Source organism: Ahaetulla prasina, chromosome 2, assembly GCF_028640845.1.
Source record: "Ahaetulla prasina isolate Xishuangbanna chromosome 2, ASM2864084v1, whole genome shotgun sequence".
Lineage (NCBI taxonomy): Eukaryota > Metazoa > Chordata > Lepidosauria > Squamata > Colubridae > Ahaetulla > Ahaetulla prasina.
This window is the reverse complement of record NC_080540.1, coordinates 228117204-228138421: the sequence shown is the minus strand read 5'-3', so window position 1 is coordinate 228138421 and position 21218 is coordinate 228117204. Positions and strand designations below refer to the sequence as shown.

General features: G+C 37.2%; 2 protein-coding genes across 2 annotated transcripts in view; both read right to left on the bottom strand.

Annotated features, from left to right (window-relative positions):
• PUM3 (pumilio RNA binding family member 3) overlaps positions 1–21218 on the bottom strand; it is a 34822-nt gene that overhangs the window by 4585 nt on the left and 9019 nt on the right. Inside the window, exons 5-18 of the mRNA XM_058168057.1 lie at positions 19626–19800; positions 17941–18044; positions 17590–17708; positions 17441–17507; positions 16407–16581; positions 13684–13787; positions 13383–13461; positions 12047–12145; positions 10341–10394; positions 9624–9704; positions 5286–5428; positions 2814–3036; positions 1034–1121; positions 512–602 (exon numbers count right to left, since the gene is read on the bottom strand). Coding sequence (XP_058024040.1) covers positions 512–602; positions 1034–1121; positions 2814–3036; positions 5286–5428; positions 9624–9704; positions 10341–10394; positions 12047–12145; positions 13383–13461; positions 13684–13787; positions 16407–16581; positions 17441–17507; positions 17590–17708; positions 17941–18044; positions 19626–19800 — 1602 coding nt within the window. The remainder of the gene's footprint in view (positions 1–511; positions 603–1033; positions 1122–2813; positions 3037–5285; positions 5429–9623; positions 9705–10340; positions 10395–12046; positions 12146–13382; positions 13462–13683; positions 13788–16406; positions 16582–17440; positions 17508–17589; positions 17709–17940; positions 18045–19625; positions 19801–21218) is intronic.
• On the bottom strand, positions 17905–19830 carry LOC131191973 (pumilio homolog 3-like). The gene is made up of 2 exons (XM_058170679.1): positions 19626–19830; positions 17905–18044 (listed from the first exon to the last, which is right to left on the bottom strand). The coding sequence occupies exons 1-2, from the start codon at positions 19743–19745 to the stop codon at positions 17937–17939; spliced, it is 228 nt and encodes a 75-aa protein (XP_058026662.1). The 5' UTR covers positions 19746–19830; the 3' UTR covers positions 17905–17936.

Sequence of the window (21218 nt, the reverse complement as noted above, 5' to 3'; positions counted from 1 at the left end):
TTTGCAATGTGTACTGTATATAAGAGAACCAATAATGTCTGTATTATTCACATTTCTGAGCAAGCAATCTTTGTAGGTTGCCTCACTGGAATAAGTCGAATTACCACATTATAAAGAAAGAATGTGGTACATCTGAAGGCTGTGACAGCAGAGCCTCTAGACATCATAAACTCCAGGACAGAAAAATTATTACCTTCAAAGAAAGACAGTCCAATGGGACGAGACAATCAACAGCAATTGGAAATTAAAAAAAAAATGTAGCAAAGCTTCAGCTTACTTCCCTTGTACTTTAAAAATAATAATAGTAATGAAGCTGAAAGCAAAGTAATGAAACTTTGAAGGTGATTCAGCAAGTTAACTCAGCTGCAGTCTACTTACTGGCATGAATGGTTACAGACACTTCTTAAAAAACAATGATTTAAAAATATTAATATTAAATAAGTAGGTCATTGCCTAAAACAAACCCTCATGGATGTTCCTTGTAAAAAAAACCAACACCTTTTTTACATACCGGCACAGAATAATTGCACCACGATTCACATCCACCCAGGTCTTTAGAAGATCAATTCCCACATGTTCTATCAGGATTCTTGCAAAACATCCTGTTTGGGAGAATCCAAAGCAGGCATTATACATTTACCATCTCAGATCGGTTATTAATTAATATTAATCAACCAACACATCTGCACTCGCTTTAAGGAGATCCTGATTAGATTACGTATAATGCTGGTTTGTAGCATTCAGAGCACATGCACTTTCAATCTAAGTTTCTACATTATTCACATCTATACACAGTTGAATTCAAGGAAAAGGAAACTTATCCCTTGAATTGCCTTGCAAGAGCATGTCTTTCTTTTTCAGAAATACTTTTCCATTCTTACTATGAGCAATTCTCCCTGTCCTTGGAGCCACATCACTCAGAGAAGTTATTTTAATTAAGGCATCCAGGACCTCGCTATCTTGCCCAACCCTCCACCAATTAAAGGTCTAATGATTAATTTCACCCCCCTGATTTACAGATATGCCAACATACCTTCTCTGCCAGACTGACTCATCTTCTCATCTTTTTCTATTAGCCACTTAAGCACCAAATGACCCGCTGGATGTTCAGCAATGTGAAGCTTCAAAATAAAGCATGAACATGTCAAGATCTCACTGGGTCACTCTTCATTATCCTCACATGTGCAGCTTTTTAAAAGCAGGGTCAAGTCATATAGCATGTAAGAAGTGTCCCATGCACCTACTCTTGATATATTTAAGTGGCCCATTAAGTAATTTGTGGAGAAATAGCAAAACAGTCTAAATTTTAAGCAACCAGAGATTTTGGGGGTCACTCGGATTAGAAATGTACTTCTTTTTTTGGGAAAAAAAATCAATCAGCTTCAGTCTCAAATACTATTTTGAATATGTTCTATCACTTTCGTAGTTCCTGAAGGCACTAGCTGGGCAAATTTTGTAAAATGCTTCTAATTTCATTCCAGTTATGTCGCTTTCCGGAACCCTAGGCTTGTTGTTCCACGACTTCCCGGCTTTTCCGCATCCCATCTGCCCTGCTCTTTGGGTTGAACCCAGAGATCTCAAGGGAACCATGCAGGTCTGAACAGAAATGCAGTTTGCCCCGTTACACACAAACCTCACAAGCTGCGTTTAGGATTATAGAGACAGCTATGCTTCTATTTTACTTCTGCTTTAGATTTTCTGCCTGAATGTGTGGAAAACGATGCCCGATTGAGGGAACTGGTATGTCTAGTCAAACAAAAAGGACTAGAGATGACATGATAGCAGTCTTCCAATATTTGATGGGCTGTCACAGAGAAGAGGTGTTAGACCTATTCTCCAAAGCACCTGAGGGCAGGACAAGAGGTAATGGATGGAAGATCATTAAGAGAAATCCAATCTAGAACTAAGGAGAAATTTCCTGACAGTGAGAACAATTGATCAGTGGAACAGCTTTCATAAGTTGTGGGTGCTCCTTCACTGGATGTTTTCAAGAACAGATTGGACAATCATCTGTCTGAAGTGCTATAAGGTGTCCTGCTTGAGCAGGAGGTTGGGCTAGAAAACCTCCAAGGTTCCTATGTTCTAACAGAGTGTGTGTGTTGGTGGAAGAGGGTGATAGAGCAGAAAAGCATACGAGGCGGAGTACTAAGCACTGCCCTGTCCTCTAATCAAGTCCTGATCCTCAAGTATCTAGGCAAATATTTGAACACAGCCAATGCCACAAAAGTATGTATTAAATTTTGGAGTCATTCACACATTTGAGTCTAAAGTAGTATGATGAATTCTGTCCCAACAAAGCAAAAATGCTTTAGTTTGGTACAGACACCTTATGCAGGATGTTGATGGCTCATTAGGAAAGACTTTCATGGTAGCTCCACAGATTCAGGAATGTGTATGGTTGAGTTAAGGATGTTGTAACATGGAGACATTCGGTGATTACACACTGTTGCTATTCTTCTTTATGCCTCCTTAACTTACATATGAATTTCCTGAGCCTGTGCAATAGCTGTGAGGCCAGGAAAGCCATGCTTCCTTTATGCAAGTTCCTGAAATTCAGAGTAAAACTATCAGTTCTATCTTTTGATTTTAGATGGAACCGAAAATTCTTTCCCCAGGTCCGATTGGACACCCCAGACACTCTAATGTCTCCATGTTCATACTGCTTTGGAAATAAACAAACAAACAAACAAAAAAACAGTGACTCTCCTACCCTAGACAATCACTATTATCTCAGAGAGATGAGTGAACAACAATGAAAGAGAAATCTGCTAATTTGGGGCCGCTTATTACCATTTGCTTTGTGTCTAGCTTACCTGTCCATCTTCTCCCCCTGGAATCATCTTTCTTGCAGCAAGACTAGCAATGGCTTTCATCGCTGGCTGGACATCGCCAACAGCTGCCTTGAGGATGCCTGTCACTACAATGAAGGCAGCTTTGTCCATCACCATTTCTTCAGCGTGTGCACTGAGGTGCTGTAATAAGGGAAGGGAAACAGCTTCCAGAAGCTCATCATGGCGAACATCTGCATCCTTTTTACTGGTGGAATAAAGACACACAGAATAAGAATGTTTGCTTGCCAAAGAAGAGTGGGAATTGTCCAAAATTCTGATGCCCAAATTAAAAAATCCAAATTCAGCAGCACATTATTTTCATATTCTTCCCAGAACAATCTCCAAAAACAGATGAAAAGTTTTGATTTATGCTCCAAATCACAGCTCTAGAGCAGCGGCCCCCAAGCTTTTGGGCACCAGGGACTGCTTCCGTGGAGTAAAGATTTTCTGTGGACCGGGGGGGGGGGGCAAGGTTTTGTATGCTGCCTGTTTGCGCGGTCCGGTTGCTGGCATGCCAGGGACCGGTGCCGGTCCATGGACAGGGGGTTGGGGACCCCTGCCCTAGAGGTCACCTATGATCATGCACTGCATGCACTGGATCTTTGCAAAGCAGTTGTTTCTACCTAAATCAGTAAAGCATTTGTGAAGGAGCAAAGTGTTTATGAAGCATATTTTCATGAGAAAATGCCGGAATGGAGAATTCAGCTTCAGGCCAGAGGCAAGTCTCGTTAACAGCCACACGGTTGCAATCCTGAGTTCAGGCTCCATTTCCTTGACTGTTTTTAATTTTTAAAGACCAAGACTGGTCAGCAAGAACATGAACTGCATGGCTGCTGCAATTACTGTCACTGGAAAGATCAAGAGAGACAGATGGTGGTGTGACTCTTGTGGCTGCCATGCCTATGGCCTGCAGAGCGGGACTATTTTTACACAATCAGCAGGAGGTGTATTTTGAGGTGCCATTTAATTACCTGTGGGGTGATATCAATCAAAGCTGTCTGTTGGCAGTGACTATATTTATGTTAGGAATGAAGGTGACAGTTTGCTTCTGCCTGTGGTATTTTGTTCTATGGCCCGAACATTCATTGTTCATACTTGCAGAGTGTTGTGGGATGTTTCAAATACAATATCCTGCCTCAAAGAGGATCCAATAACAATTGCCTGAAGCCTAATTTAATTCTTTTTACAATGTTTTATTGCACAAATTAATTAATAGAAACTCCCCCAAAAAACACATGAATAATAAACAAATAACAACAAAATATCAGGAAATGGAAGACATTAACAAAACTTTTTTAAAAAAATTGATCAGAATGCCTCCAAGTCTTTTTTCTTTCCACTTTTTCAGAAACTACATGTCACTTCGATAAACTATTGATATTGGGGTCCCTGGTGCTCTCTGAACTTGGTTGTTTTCTTGCAGATGTTTCATTGCCAAGGAACCACCAAGACCGTGCCCACCTACACTGACAGGGCAAGTCACTAGAATATAAAATGAGAGCAAACCTCAGTCCCTATTAACACTGATGAAGTTACATAGTTTGGTATTGAAACATTCACAAGAAGACAACCAAGCTCAGAGAGCACTAAGGACTCCTCATTTCAACCCTGCACTACCGATATCAGCCCATTGCTATGTTTGGTGTCCTCACAACAATGTATAATAAGCCTCTAGCACCTGTTGCTCATAATACCTAAACATGGAAACTAAATGAAACTGAGCACGCCTATCTCTTGGTTTTATCTTCTATTAGTGAAAGGACCTTGAGAAAAATTCGTTTGTTTTTCTGTAAGTATTCTTTCACTGAGGTCTCTGACACTGGCACATTGCTAAAAGCTGACATCCATCCACAAATTTTGCAGAATCTCCTCTGGATTCAATGACATCACTTAGCCTTGAATAGGTCAGATTCTGTACCCTTGAAAGATTTTTCCGCCCCCAAAAAATAAGTGATATATGAAAGCAAGATACAGTTAACCAGATAAAAACAGACAAAATATAGGAGCATTAAAATGAATACCGAGAAACAAATCTAGTCTGCATCATAACCAGCTGTAGGTAAAGCATAACACGCCTTATTCTGCCAGTGTTGAAATAAACACCTGCTGTTCTTATTTGTCACTTGATTCACATGGCAATAAACTATTATTTTACCAAATCCACTACAAGCAAATGTGATCAAAATTCATAGAAAAATTACCCAATATGAAACCCACTATTTCCCACCAAAATGTTATCCTACACTTTTTTAAAAATCTATCTTGCTACGCCACATTTTAAGGTCATTTATGTACAATAAAGTATAGGTCAAATTCCACTTGGCACAGCATTCTTAGGCAGCTGTATAGCCATAATTCAATCAACTGAGATTTGAAAGAGTGAAAAGCATCAAACATTCAGATATAACCAGAGAGGAGAAAATGCAGAAATCTCAAGAAATTGTACCCAAGTACCTGTGAGCATTTTCATCACCCTGTTGCAGGATTTTGATTATTGCCGGGGAAAAATATGTCGGATCGCGTGGACTCAATAAATACAGCAGGACTTTCCTTCCATATTTGTTGTTTATAACAGCGGCTAAATTACCATTCAATTCCTAAGCATTGGGGAAAAGACAAAAAATTCTGTTAGCAACAGGTTTTGTTATAATTTCAGCTTGGTTTTGGGTTTTTTTGGGAAGGAAGCCAGCCAGTTCTTTTATCCTTATTTAAATCTTACCTATGACTAAATAAGGCATTATGTCGATACACGGCCTTTCCCCCAAATCATGGACAAGAACTGATTAGCCATATGTATAGATGGAAATAACATCATTACCATTCTTAGCATTTTCTTTTGCTTATACTGCTAAGCATTCCCTCCCCATCACCACACCATCTTTTTTTCCATTTCAAAAGCCATCTTTAGCAACCCTGGCTGCAGATAATAATAAATAATATAAAAGCGTTTCGATAAATATTAAAGGGCAGTGTTGTTTCATTTTGCTGTTCACAAGCCGGCTCATCAAAAAAAAAAAAGAATACATCAGAAGTGCAAAGACTAATATTACCAACTGATAATTCCTCCATTTTTTCATCCCCTTTGTTCAACCATATTGATCAATCCAGCTTGCTGGAATTTTAAGTTTAAATCAGATACTCCAAACTTATGTAGATAGTATTACTAAAAGCATTTCAATAACATGATTAAAGGAGAGACGTGAAAATAGAGGGCAGTTTATTCTACAGTCAAGTTTAGTTTCATTTAACATGAAGGTGATGCAATATTTTCATTCAAAATGACATCTTTTCTTCATAGTTCTGGTAACGAAATATATTGTGGGTGGCGCCTTTTTTCTATCCTTCCTAGTGGTTTTCCTGGGTTTTTTGGGGGTCAACCAAGTGTTGATCCATTGGCTGTGATAGGAATTGATTGACAGGCTTTTCACTTAAGCCTGATATTGTAGGCTGAGAGAGAGCGACTGGCTCAAAGTCATCCTTCTGTTTTCATGCCTGAGCCAGGACTAGAACTGACAGACTCCTGGCTTCTAGCCTTGTGCCTTAGCCATTAGACCAAACTAGCTCTCTAAGATAATGTAACGTAGTGACTATGATAAATTGACTAAGACAAGTTGACTAAGACAAGACCACATCTATGAATCTGATGACACTATGGCCCATTAAATCCAATTTTCAGTAATTTCCCACAATGTTCACATATTACAGCATGCCAAATGCTGTACTTATTTCTGAAAAATAAAAAGGTAGAAAAAAACATCATTTACCCCCATTACTATAAGATGACCTCCTGTTTTGAAGACAAATTATTTAAAAAAAAGAGGGTTTTTTTTAGATATAGTATTGTTCATAGTCCCTTAAATATATTTGCTTACTGCTCTTTTGCAAACACAACAAATTTTAGTCATCCTCTTCATTCATCAAAATCTTTTCGCTTAGGAGTATGTAGGCTTACTCCATTCATTCTTTATTCATGAATGAGCAGAGAAGTCTATATACTCAATACATCACTTGATAAGCCTTTTGTCTCTTGAGTGTGTCCATCACTAAATGAAAACTCTGAAGATTCTTCTCTTGCTTTTACTGCCATCCCATCAAAAATGGAGAAGATATGCGGATATTTAAATTATTTAACTAAAAGAGTAGCCTTGGCTTCCTGTTCTGAACTATTTGATAGTTCTTCCAACTTCCACCATATATGGAACAAGACAGAATTAAACAAAAATCTGAAACAGTTTGGAGGATGGTGAGTTAAGAGTTTTGCCACCCAAATGAGGTAAGATATGAAACTGCCTTTCAAACTGAAGTTACTATTGTAAGCACAAGCACCAACCTGCATAGCCATTATTGCTACATGCATCTTTGTTAATGAAGAAAGTCCCAAAATCCCAAAGCAGGACGAGCAAAATTAGAATCCCGACATAAAGGAATTATCCCTTCACTCAGCTGTAGCAAATCAGACAATAAAGCATAGAGAAGCTGAAAGATGCAAGCTTAAGTTTCAAGTTTAAGGTAATTGCTTTAGGATATAATGATAATAACCACTAAAAGGTCTTTAGGGAATACCAAACATGTTGCTAAACATTTGGACTATATTATACAACTGTTTGAGGCAAAGGAAATATGATGTTAGTCAAATGAAGTTAAAGTCATAAGACTTCAGTCATGGTTCTCTTTCTTCAGTTTACCCAATCTAATCTTTAAACTGGCTATCCTTTAATTTCATTAACACCAATAGGTGCCTCAAAACCCTGTCATCTCACAGCTTCTCCATCAGTGGAAAATTCAAACTCATCAATTTCACCATCGAATCAGGGGAGCATCCGTTTCAATTTTAACTTGGTAGCATCTAGGTTACTCTGCTAAAGTCAGAAAGCTAAGTAGGACCAGATTTGGTTAATATTTGGATGAGAGACCACCAATAAATGCCAAGGGTGTAGGCTAAGAAATCAACCATCATCCTGAGACAATACTTGTACCGTAGCCAAGAAAACAATACAGTTATGTCACCAGAAGCTGAACTTGATTCAATAGTGTCTATATCACTTTTGGCTGGAAAGTTCAAATATGATAATAGCTAAGTGGAGTTCAACAAACAGACTGAGATAGGAATTTAAACACCATTTCAAACTCATACACATTCAAGGCATGCATAGCAACAGGGCTATAAAAAGAAAGCTACAACATGGTGGCTCTGAGCTGATCTAAAAAACTTCTAAAACATCAAAAGTTATTGCCACTTTGACTAAGATGGCCCTTTAAAATGAATTATTAGCCACACACCTGATCTCTCTCTCCCTGCTGACCTACAAACAGTGTTATCTGCTAAGATAGCCTTTTAATTTTAACATTAATATCTATTAAGGTAGAAATTTTTAGCTGCAGAGGTAGACAAACAACTAACTATGGACGGCATAAGGAATGGCCTTGAAGGACAGGAGGAAGAATTGCAACCAAAGCTGCAGTCAGATAAGACGGTCTTGAGCTGGGTCAGGAAATCAGTTTGAGTAAATGTCTCAGACAAGCTCCCCCCATGCAATATGAACATAAAGGGAGAAGCACATTCAGATTTGCAGGATTCTGTTACTAGAGTTATTGCAATAAAAGGAGTCCTGATGTAAATGGCAAGGCTTTCATAGTCTACTCTACCTTGTTGGGCTGACAGTAATAAATAAACCATCACAGGGGGGGAAAAATAGAATGAATTGCTAGCGATTCATCCACTGCATTCTATCACTACAGAGAGAAGTCCACTATATGAAAGGATCCTTGCATGAAAGATCTGCGAAGGCAAAAGAGGAATATGGGAGACATGCTAAGGATTCCCTACCACCAGCATGGTTCATATTTGGTCATTTGGTCACTGGATCTGGATATGAGAGAAGGAAGATGGAAAATGGTCTATGGCAGGGGTATCTAATCTTGGCAATTTTAAGACTTGTGGATTTGAATTCCTAGAATTCCCTAGCCACCCTTGCTGCCTGGGAAATTCTAGGAGCTGAAGTCCACAATTCTTAAAGTTGTCAAGCTTGGAGAGTCCTGTCTATGGAGAGAACATCCTAAGCATTTGTCTCATATTCTTTGTTTGCCTTCAGTCATCTCTTTTTATGTCAAGATATACTGTATAGGAAAGCATACAGCCCCAATGTTTTCATCCAATGCATAACCCTTCACTGGTACACCGATATAAAATTTAAAAATTTCTATAGCAAAAGAGCGAGCATGGATAAATGGAAAAAAAATATTCCTTCATCTAAGTGACCAAGAACTTGGATAATTCATTTTTCATTTTAAACAACAAAATGAATGCAGGTAGTCCTAGACTTACAACAGTTCATTTAATGACTGTTCAAAGATACAAGAGCACTGAATAATGTGACTTAGGACTGTTTTTCAGTTATGATCTTTCCAGCATCCCCATGATCATGTGATCAAAATTCAGATGCTTGGCAACTGGTTCATATTCATGACGGTTACAGTGCCTCAGGGTCATGTGATCACCTTTTGCGACATTCTGACAAGCGAAGTCCATGGGGAAGCCAGATTCACTCAACTAACTTACCAACTGCTGTGATTCACTTAACAACTGTGGCAAGAAAGGTGGTAACATGGAGCAAAACCCACTTAACAAATGTCTCACTAACAACAGAAATTTTGGATTCAGTTGTGGTGGTAAGTTGAGGACTACCTGCAGTGTATCATCTTTGTATAAAACCAGTGAAATTTCCTACATTACTTATATTATTCTGCTAGGTGAATGATTAAAAATGAAGACTGGAAATCGTATTTACTTACAGATATAATCAGTTGTTTCACAAGTTTGGTATCATCAATGCAGTCAAATGCTGCCAGCAAAACCAAATGTGAAAATTCACCCTGAAACAGGAGCCAACAATTACAAGTATAAGACATAAGCCAAAACAATTCTTGAACACTAACTCCTAATTATCCAAAGTAATTTTTCATCTTATTTCTGGTTTTAACCCCTTTTTTGCTAAAATATTTAAACAAGATTCTTCAAAGTCATAAACAATCCAACCCACCAAAATATCAAGCCTCTCAAATATCTTATATAAAGCTAAATTCCAATGCCCAGTTATTTAAAATTAGACAGTGAACTCTGTGAGACTTATTCCTCAGTAAATTTGCAAATGATTCACTTTCTGGATTCTTTTTTTTAAATAAAAATATTAATATGTATCATACTGAACAAATTCTATAGATTTCTTGCCATGGAATTTCTTTCAAGTTTATCAACATTTCTTAAAATTCTTCTTTAAACACATGTATTAATGATATTTACATATATGTAACACAATTACAAACATAATTGTCACTATTCATTTCTTCTGAATTCATATTGGGGTAAAGCAGTATTCCAGAAATGAGATCGTGAGATTGAAACCCTAAATTTACAATGAAAGAAGCGCTGAGTACAAATAGTTTACTTCCAAGTAAGCAATTAGGATTGCACTGTATGCAATTAGAATAGGACACATTAAAAACACTCACTGTAGCTATTTTTTCAACATATGTCTTCATTGTTTTTACAATCACTTTTCTGTCCTAAATAGTGTGAAATGAAAGAATGGTGAGAAGCTTCACACTTTAAAATACATGTAATATGCTATGAAATCAGGCTGCTGACTTTAAAAACAACTATTATCATAATAAAGCAAATGCAATATTTAGGAATCCACATCTGGATTAGAGATAGAATGACATCTACAAGAGCAGTTGGAAACCATCTTTGTACTGTAATATAATTAATTAATCTCTGCTTCTTTAAAACCTCAAATCGTTATACGAAGTGAAATACATATAATGCTTCCACATTCTACTCTATGTCAGTCTGCATATCAGTTATGCAAGCTTGGGTTAAGACTGTAAGGAAATAAATTACTCTTTCCTTCAAACTGCCCAGAACTGTTCAATTAGCAAATAGCATGAGCATTTTTCTTTCTTTCTTTTGTGTTTTTTCCTACTTTTTCTTAATATAACATGTTTAATGGTTTTCTTTATGCTTGCATATTAAAAAAATACTAAAACTTACTTCCATTAAACCAGAGTTTCCCAACCTTAACTCTAAGACATCTAGACTCCAACTTCCAGAATTCCCCAGCTAGCCATGGCTGGCTAGGGAATTCTGGGAGTTGAAGTCCACCAGTCTTAAAAGTCATCAAAGTTGGGACACCCTGCATTAAACAAAATATATAACCATATACATATCTACTGTGAATCAATCTATATCTTCAGATAAGTTGAAGTTGATAGTAGAATGTATCCAACCCCTAAATTAACCACTCAACTAATCCTTTTTGGTGCTTCTCAAAAACTAATCCCAATAAAATGCATGGATGTTTCTCTATTTTAAACAAGTTGTCAAAATACACTGTGTTTTTGATTGCTGCATCTCAGACAACCAGTTCACACCAATCCATAGTGTAAGACTTTCTACACAAATAAGCTCCTTCAGACACAATACCTTGGGAGTCCCATGCCACAAGCAATGCATGGCTACTCTGGCGCCATCATGAGTATGTGCCAAGTAAATGACAGCTTCTCTAATTGCTTCAATCATTTCCTAGAGGCAGAGAAAATTGTTTTAGGGAACAGTTTTAAGAACTCATCATTGTCTCCAATAAATAAACTTATATAATCTTCAATCCATTCTCTCACAATACTGGCAATCAATTTAGGTACTGGGCAATTTGTATTATTTCCTCTATCCCTTAAATAATAGCCCTATTCCTAACCTTGAATCAATGTCTGCTTTCTAAAAGAAAAGTTTAATTTGGTGTGGAATCTGTTACCTCCTAACTTAAAAACTTTTTCAGGCTTCTAGGATCTGCATCACATTTTAGCACATAACAACTAAATTGTATTAACAAAAACATGCATGAAAAAAGAATTTCATTTACATATATGTAACACAATTACAAACATAATTGTCACTATTCATTTCTTCTGAATTCATATTGGGGTAAAGCAGTATTCCAGAAATGAGATCGTGAGATTGAAACCCTAAATTAACCACTCAACTAATCCTTTTTGGTGCTTCTCAAAAACTAATCCCAATAAAATGCATGGATGTTTCTCTATTTTAAACAAGTTGTCAAAATACACTGTGTTTTTGATTGCTGCATCTCAGACAACCAGTTCACACCAATCCATAGTGTAAGACTTTCTACACAAATAAGCTCCTTCAGACACAATACCTTGGGAGTCCCATGCCACAAGCAATGCATGGCTACTCTGGCGCCATCATGAGTATGTGCCAAGTAAATGACAGCTTCTCTAATTGCTTCAATCATTTCCTAGAGACAGAGAAAATTGTTTTAGGGAACAGTTTTAAGAACTCACCATTGTCTCCAGTAAATAAACTTATATAATCTTCAATCCATTCTCTCACAATACTGGCAATCAATTTAGGTACTGGGCAATTTTTATTATTTCCTCTATCCCTTAAATAATAGCCCTATTCCTAACCTTGAATCAATGTCTGCTTTCTAAAAGAAAAGTTTAATTTGGTGTGGAATCTGTTACCTCCTAACTTAAAAACTTTTTCAGGCTTCTAGGATCTGCATCACATTTTAGCACATAACAACTAAGTTGTATTAACAAAAACATGCATGAAAAAAGAATTTCATTTACCGTATATACTCGAATATAAGCCGATCCGAGTATAAGCCGAGGTCCCCAATTTTACCCCAAAAACTGGGGTAAACTGGGGACTCGAGTATAAGCCGAGGGTGGGAAATGAGGCACCTACGGTTGAAACTCTCCTCCCTCAGCTGAGAAGGCTGGCGGCTCCCCGCCCGCCTCTCACTGCACCGGCAGGGCTTCCGTCCGGTAAATGTGAAAAAGAAAAAAACTCGAGTATAAGCCGTATATACTCGAGTATAAGCCGAGGGGCTTTAAAAAAACAAAACTCGAGTATAAGCCGTATATACTCGAGTATAAGCCGAGGGCGTTTTCAGCACAAAAACGTGCTGAAATAAACTTATAATAAAATTTGCCAATATGACAAAGAAAGAAAATCCTTTATGCAATTTAATGTAAGGTGACCGGCTTACGTTTCAATTATAAATGACTAGCTGTGCCAGAAAGCAGAACAAGATATACATCCTATTCAGTAGTGGTTTTCAATTTCGGCTGCTACTGGTTTGCTCATGGGCATGTACACGTGTGCGCAACACTTCTGCACATGCGCAGAAATGTCCAGGCGCCCAGAGTCTCCCGCCACCGCCACTACCAGTTTGCCTGATCTGAGACAAGCTGATAGCAACCCACCATTTATCCTATTGAAAAAAGTACAAAGGAACACTCTGAGGGGCAGTGAGACTGCCAGATCTGACTCAACAAGCAAAGTTGCATAGAATCAAACCAGAATATCTTTGGCTAGACTGGATTATTTCATCGTTGCTGCTATTATTGGAAAGCCCAAGCAGAACAAATAACACTAAGCATCTGGTATGACATTTACCTCTATTTAAGAAAAACATAAGTAATGAATGTAATGACGTAAACATAGTTTAATGAATAAATACTTACAGATCTCTGTTTAGGGACAGCATAAGTAAAAAAGTCCAAAAAAACTTTATGTACCAATGAATGCTTTATTACAGCTTCTCTGTCAGGGGAAATGGAAGACAATAAAGAGAACTTTGTATTTACCTAATGTGAAATATTTGCAATAACACAAATAATGGCATTTGACACATATTTTCATTTGTGGCTGGATCAAGACAGTAGTTTTAGAGGACAAAGGTTCAGCAGGATCTAACCAAGCTGGAAGCAGAAATTGTCTATCCACTTTTTGTTGGGGGGTGGGAAGGGGGGTATTTGTTCTTACTTTTGAGCCATTGGGGTAAGGATCTGTTTCATCTCATCCAAAATGGCTTCTCGCTTTTCAGGCTGAATCTCTAGCACTTTACCCAAGGTTGACTGATCTGCTGTCTGAAAAATGTACAGAACCAAACGATCAGAAAACAAAAGATTTTGACATACTTATCCAAAATTCTCAATTTTAGTCAGCTATGGCTTAATCTGGCACTCTGATTTTGCTGGATTAATTCAAAGAATCTAGGACCTCAGGTAAAAAAGCGGATTTAAGATTGAGAAGATAACTAGGAACTACTACAGACATAAATGTTTCTCTGAAATAAATGTAGTACAAGGGTTCTTGAAACTGAACTCCTGGAAAAGCTTCTATTTAACCTAACCGCAACTTGGATATCACAGAACAAAGTCACTCTGAAATAACTCTCTGAAACAAACTTGAGGATCATATATGATATGTAATCATAGCCTACTTGATCCAATAAATCTTATACCACAATAAGTCTATGAGCCTGAAAGGCATCTATAAAAACACTTGCTGCAAAAAAAATAACATGGTTGTCCCTCAAGAAATTATTAAAGTTATAAAATATTGAAGAATATTGTTCTTGAAGAATATGATAAACCTAACATCACATAAGTAAATAAACATAATGTCACATATGTACCTTCAACAATACCTCATTGTTAATAGCCTTTTATAGAATATATCTATCAAACTTTTCAAACTTCCTTTTAATGTACTTTCTGTTTAGTACTTATTATTTAAAAATATTTACCAATCTTACAAACTTAAGAATTCTGATAAAACAGAATTGTGTAATGGAATTTATCATTTTAAATTAAAACAAAGTTTGAAGTACATTTCAATTATAAGTTTCTATCTTTTTTAATTAAAATTACATATGAATGTTAGCCATCTGCTCACTTGTAACAATTTACAACCCATGCTCTACAAAATAATACTTCTGCCAATATAGATTAGGTTCCAAAATTTTATACCAAGGAGATTAAAATACACAAAAACTTTAAAGCTGTTGAAATCAACTTTCAGAACAAACAACATGTTAAATTCCATGTTTCTGATATGGTCATCCTTGGTTGCATTTGTTTGGATAACTACTATTTTGAATGCATTTATTTTAATGAAGTTAAAGGTTAATTAAATATTAAAAGATTTCCATTTTTTTCACAGCTGCAAAATAAGTTCCATAATTCAGAGATGTGGAATATTTACTGCCCAAATGTGTTTTTTTTTTGGTTTCTTGGGTTCCTAAAAGTTGGTCTTGACTCCTGGTAATTGCAGGGAGTTTTCATGGAAACATTTCCAGGACTGGCTCCCCACTGCCAAAGCCTAAAGAAAAGGGATTGGCCCAAAGTCTTCTACAAGTAGTCCTCCACTTACAACAGTTCATTTAGTGACCGCTCAAAGTTGCAACAGCACTGAAAAAAGCGACTTATGACCATTTTTCACACTTATGACCATTGCAGCATCCCCATGGTTACATGATTTACATTTGGATGCTTGGCAACCAACTCACATTTATGATGGTTGCAGTGTCCAAGAGTCATGTCATCACCTTTTGCAACCTCCTGACAAACAAAGTCCGTGGGGAAACCAGATTCACTTAAGAATCTGGTTTCTTGAAGAAAAAAAAAGTGTTATCAATAATCACCTTATAGACCTGGAATGTATTACCATAAAGCTCCTCCGTCAACATGTTCCGCTGCTCGAGAATGGCTTTATCATTGTAGGCGTATTCCACCACACTGGATGCTTCGGCATGTCGTAACATCTTTTTAACCTCACCTTTAAAGCTTTTGATTATTTCTGCAATTTGTGGCTTTGTTCTATTTCAAAAATAAATTACAGTGGATAAAGAGAAAATAGGGACAAAGGAAAATCAACCAAGGATTTTAACTTAGGAATGAGCCCTAATTAAGACCCCGCCCATTCCGAGGTGCAGGATGTGAGGCGAGGCACAAAGGTAAAAAATAAGCTAGGATGGAGATGTGGGGGTGGAACTATCCTACTTACCAGGCCTCGCACATCCTGATACCTGCATTGTCTTCTTCTGAGGCCGCTTCATCTGCAGCCGCCACTCACAAGCATTGCCCGGGTCTCCGTTCACCTTCAGATGCCTTCTGGCAGGCATCTTAAGGCAAAATGGAGGCTGGGGAGATGTGTGTGAGTGACAAGGGGCCACAGCAGTGGGCTCCTGCCAGGCGGGGCTGTCGGTGCCGCCGCGAAGTGAGTCAATAATTAGAACCCTTCCAAAAGAAGGCCTAGCCAGTTTTTTTGGTTTCTTGGGTTCCTAAAAGTTGGTCTTGACTCCTGGTAATTGCAGGGAGTTTTCATGGAAACATTTCCAGGACTGGCTCCCCACTGCCAAAGCCTAAAGAAAAGGGATTGGCCCAAAGTCTTCTACAAGTAGTCCTCCACTTACAACAGTTCATTTAGTGACCGCTCAAAGTTGCAACAGCACTGAAAAAGTGACTTATGACCATTTTCACACTTATGACCATTTTTTCACACTTATGACCATTGCAGCATCCCCATGGTTACATGATTTACATTTGGATGCTTGGCAACCAACTCACATTTATGATGGTTGCAGTGTCCAAGAGTCATGTCATCACCTTTTGCAACCTCCTGACAAACAAAGTCCGTGGGGAAACCAGATTCACTTAGGAATCTGGTTTCTTGAAGAAAAAAAAAGTGTTATCAATAATCACCTTATAGACCTGGAATGTATTACCATAAAGCTCCTCCGTCAACATGTTCCGCTGCTCGAGAATGGCTTTATCATTGTAGGCGTATTCCACCACACTGGATGCTTCGGCATGTCGTAACATCTTTTTAACCTCACCTTTAAAGCTTTTGATTATTTCTGCAATTTGTGGCTTTGTTCTATTTCAAAAATAAATTACAGTGGATAAAGAGAAAATAGGGACAAAGGAAAATCAACCAAGGATTTTAACTTAGGAATGAGCCCTAATTAAGACCCCGCCCATTCCGGGGTGCAGGATGTGAGGCGAGGCACAAAGGTAAAAAATAAGCTAGGATGGGGATGTGGGGGTGGAACTATCCTACTTACCAGGCCTCGCACATCCTGATACCTGCATTGTCTTCTTCTGAGGCCGCTTCATCTGCAGCCGCCACTCACAAGCATTGCCCGGGTCTCCGTTCACCTTCAGATGCCTTCCGGCAGGCATCTTAAGGCAAAATGGAGGCTGGGGAGATGCGTGTGAGTGACAAGGGGCCACAGCAGTGGGCTCCTGCCAGGCGGGGCTGTTGGTGCCGCCGTGAGGTGAGTCAATAATTAGAACCCTTCCAAAAGAAGGCCTAGCCAGTTTTTTTTCAATTGCTGGGATATCTAGTTGAATTAGGCATATTTTGTGATTTTTTTTTACATTTACTATTTTGGGACTCTTTTTGAAAAATGAAGACCCAATCATACTGAGACCCGCTTCTCTACTCTTTCAGTTATTAATCTGTTTCATGGTTTAAAATGATTTTTTTCAAAAGCTTGAATAATCCTGTTTAGAAAAGCCCTTCTCTTGTGTAATTTTTAGAGAGCTTTTGTACAGCAAAGGGATAGAAATAATTATCTTTATATATTCCGCTCATTGTTCTAAAGAAAGTGTTTCAGAACCCATTTTTTAATTTTTCCAATTCAAACAAAACAGGAGGAAAAGAATCACTGTCACTCTTTAGTCAAATATGAGGCTATGCAGGAATGAAGTATATGGATGCACTGAATACTTACCCATACATGAGAAGTTTCTTCACAATGTTCCTGGAATACTTGGATTTACTTAATTCTGTGAAGCTTTCTGTGGGACAGAAAACCATAGTGAGAGACTGACCCCATAAAGTATTCTAAAGGCCAACACGGACTCTTTGAGGAAGTGTTACCTTTTAATTCTTCAAATACTTCTTGCCTTTGTTCTTCAGTGCCAAACTGAATGTAACACTGAATAACACGTGTGGAATCATGAGCAAATGCCATCTGAGGAGAGAGAAACTTATCATGTCATTTAGGTAGCATTTTATTTGGTGGATCTTTTTACTTTATAAATATTTAGCAATAATGTAAATAGATTATTACTATAGGTGGTGGAGTTACAAAGAAATACAATAACACATGATCCAAAAACAAAATGTAGTTTTAGAGGACAAAGGTTCAGCAGGATCTAACCAAGCTGGAAGCAGAAATTGTCTATCCACTTTTTGTTGGGGGGTGGGGAGGGGGGTATTTGTTCTTACTTTTGAGCCATTGGGGTAAGGATCTGTTTCATCTCATCCAAAATGGCTTCTCGCTTTTCAGGCTGAATCTCTAGCACTTTACCCAAGGTTGACTGATCTGCTGTCTGAAACAAGACAGAAAAATGTACAGAACCAAACGATCAGAAAACAAAAGATTTTGACATACTTATCCAAAATTCTCAATTTTAGTCAGCTATGGCTTAATCTGGCACTCTGATTTTGCTGGATTAATTCAAAGAATCTAGGACCTCAGGGAAAAAAGCGGATTTAAGATTGAGAAGATAACTAGGAACTACTACAGACATAAATGTTTTTCTGAAATAAATGTAATATAAGGGTTCTTGAAACTGAACTCCTGGAAAAGCTTCTATTTACTATGGAGTACCCATCCTAACGCAACTTGGATATCACAGAACAAAGTCACTCTGAAATGACTCTCTGAAACAAACTTGAGGATCATATATGATATGTAATCATAGCCTACTTGATCCAATAAATCTTATACCACAATAAGTCTATGAGCCTGAAAGGCATCTATAAAAACACTTGCTGCAAAAAAAATATGGTTGTCCCTCAAGAAATTATTAAAGTTATAAAATATTGAAGAATATTGTTCTTGAAGAATATGATAAACCTAACATCACATAAGTAAATAAACATAATGTCACATATGTACCTTCAACAATACCTCATTGTTAATAGCCTTTTATAGAATATATCTATCAAACTTTTCAAACTCCCTTTTAATGTACTTTCTGTTTAGTACTTATTATTTAAAAATATTTACCAATCTTACAAACTTAAGAATTCTGATAAAACAGAATTGTGTAATGGAATTTGTCATTTTAAATTAAAACAAAGTTTGAAGTACATTTCAATTATAAGTTTCTATCTTTTTTAATTAAAATTACATATGAATGTTAGCCATCTGCTCACTTGTAACAATTTACAACCCATGCTCTACAAAATAATACTTCTGCCAATATAGATTAGGTTCCAAAATTTTATACCAAGGAGATTAAAATACACAAAAACTTTAAAGCTGTTGAAATCAACTTTCAGAACAAACAACATGTTAAATTCCATGTTTCTGATATGGTCATCCTTGGTTGCATTTGTTTGGATAACTACTATTTTGAATGCATTTATTTTAATGAAGTTAAAGGTTAATTAAATATTAAAAGATTTCCATTTTTTTCACAGCTGCAAAATAAGTTCCATAATTCAGAGATGTGGAATCTTTACTGCCCAAATGTTGTTGTTTTTTTGGTTTCTTGGGTTCCTAAAAGTTGGTCTTGACTCCTGGTAATTGCAGGGAGTTTTCATGGAAACATTTCCAGGACTGGCTCCCCACTGCCAAAGCCTAAAGAAAAGGGATTGGCCCAAAGTCTTCTACAAGTAGTCCTCCACTTACAACAGTTCATTTAGTGACCGCTCAAAGTTGCAACAGCACTGAAAAAAGTGACTTATGACCATTTTTCACACTTATGACCATTGCAGCATCCCCATGGTTACATGATTTACATTTGGATGCTTGGCAACCAACTCACATTTATGATGGTTGCAGTGTCCAAGAGTCATGTCATCACCTTTTGCAACCTCCTGACAAACAAAGTCCGTGGGGAAACCAGATTCACTTAGGAATCTGGTTTCTTGAAGAAAAAAAAAGTGTTATCAATAATCACCTTATAGACCTGGAATGTATTACCATAAAGCTCCTCCGTCAACATGTTCCGCTGCTCGAGAATGGCTTTATCATTGTAGGCGTATTCCACCACACTGGATGCTTCGGCATGTCGTAACATCTTTTTAACCTCACCTTTAAAGCTTTTGATTATTTCTGCAATTTGTGGCTTTGTTCTATTTCAAAAATAAATTACAGTGGATAAAGAGAAAATAGGGACAAAGGAAAATCAACCAAGGATTTTAACTTAGGAATGAGCCCTAATTAAGACCCCGCCCATTCCGAGGTGCAGGATGTGAGGCGAGGCACAAGGTAAAAATAAGCTAGGATGGAGATGTGGGGGTGGAACTATCCTACTTACCAGGCCTCGCACATCCTGATACCTGCATTGTCTTCTTCTGAGGCCGCTTCATCTGCAGCCGCCACTCACAAGCATTGCCCGGGTCTCCGTTCACCTTCAGATGCCTTCTGGCAGGCATCTTAAGGCAAAATGGAGGCTGGGGAGATGTGTGTGAGTGACAAGGGGCCACAGCAGTGGGCTCCTGCCAGGCGGGGCTGTCGGTGCCGCCGCGAAGTGAGTCAATAATTAGAACCCTTCCAAAAGAAGGCCTAGCCAGTTTTTTTTGGGGGGGTGTCAAAGGAAAAAAACCCACCTTCTTTTTGGAGAACCATGGTACAAACTTGGAATATTAAAAAATTTAATTTACAAAAGAGGCCTGTTATAGTTTTGAGGAATCTCATGAGAAGGAACAAGGAAAAAATGAAAATAAATCAACTTCTATGACTTTATATGAATGGACTAAAATTAAACTTGTTAGAAGTAATAGGAAGGAATGTAAAGTTGGTTTATTTGATCAAGATTAAAATAAATGTTATTTTGGTAACTCTTAATGTTGTTGAGTTATTTAAATGTCTTTGAATTTTAAGACATTTAAAAGTATCAAGGGTAAAAGGCTGCAACAGACAAGAAAGGCAATGATAAATTTGACATTTCATCTTTGATTTTTTACTACTTTTGTGAGGTTGCAAGTAGCTGTCAGTTTATTAAAGATAAAATAATTGGGATTAGTATAATATTTTTAACAATATTTTTAACAATATTTTTAACAATATTTTTAACAATATTTTTAAAACAATATACACAAGCATTTAATTTTCAAATAATGTGAGGACTCTAGAAAGAAAAACTGCTTTGGTTTCAAACAAAATATTCTAACTTTGGACATATCAAAGGATATTTTTAACAATATTTTTAAAACAATATACACAAGCATTTAATTTTCAAATAATGTGAGGACTCTAGAAAGAAAAACTGCTTTGGTTTCAAACAAAATATTCAAAAATTGAAAAATAAACATCAGAAAAACAATATACACAAGCATTTAATTTTCAAATAATGTGAGGACTCTAGAAAGAAAAACTGCTTTGGTTTCAAACAAAATATTCTAACTTTGGACATATCAAAGGATATTTTTAACAATATTTTTAACAATATTTTTAACAATATTTTTAACTCAAGTTAATTTTAATAGTGTTAACAATGATATCAGTCTGCCTGGAGACTATGTATAAAAGAGATTATAGAAGAGGATCA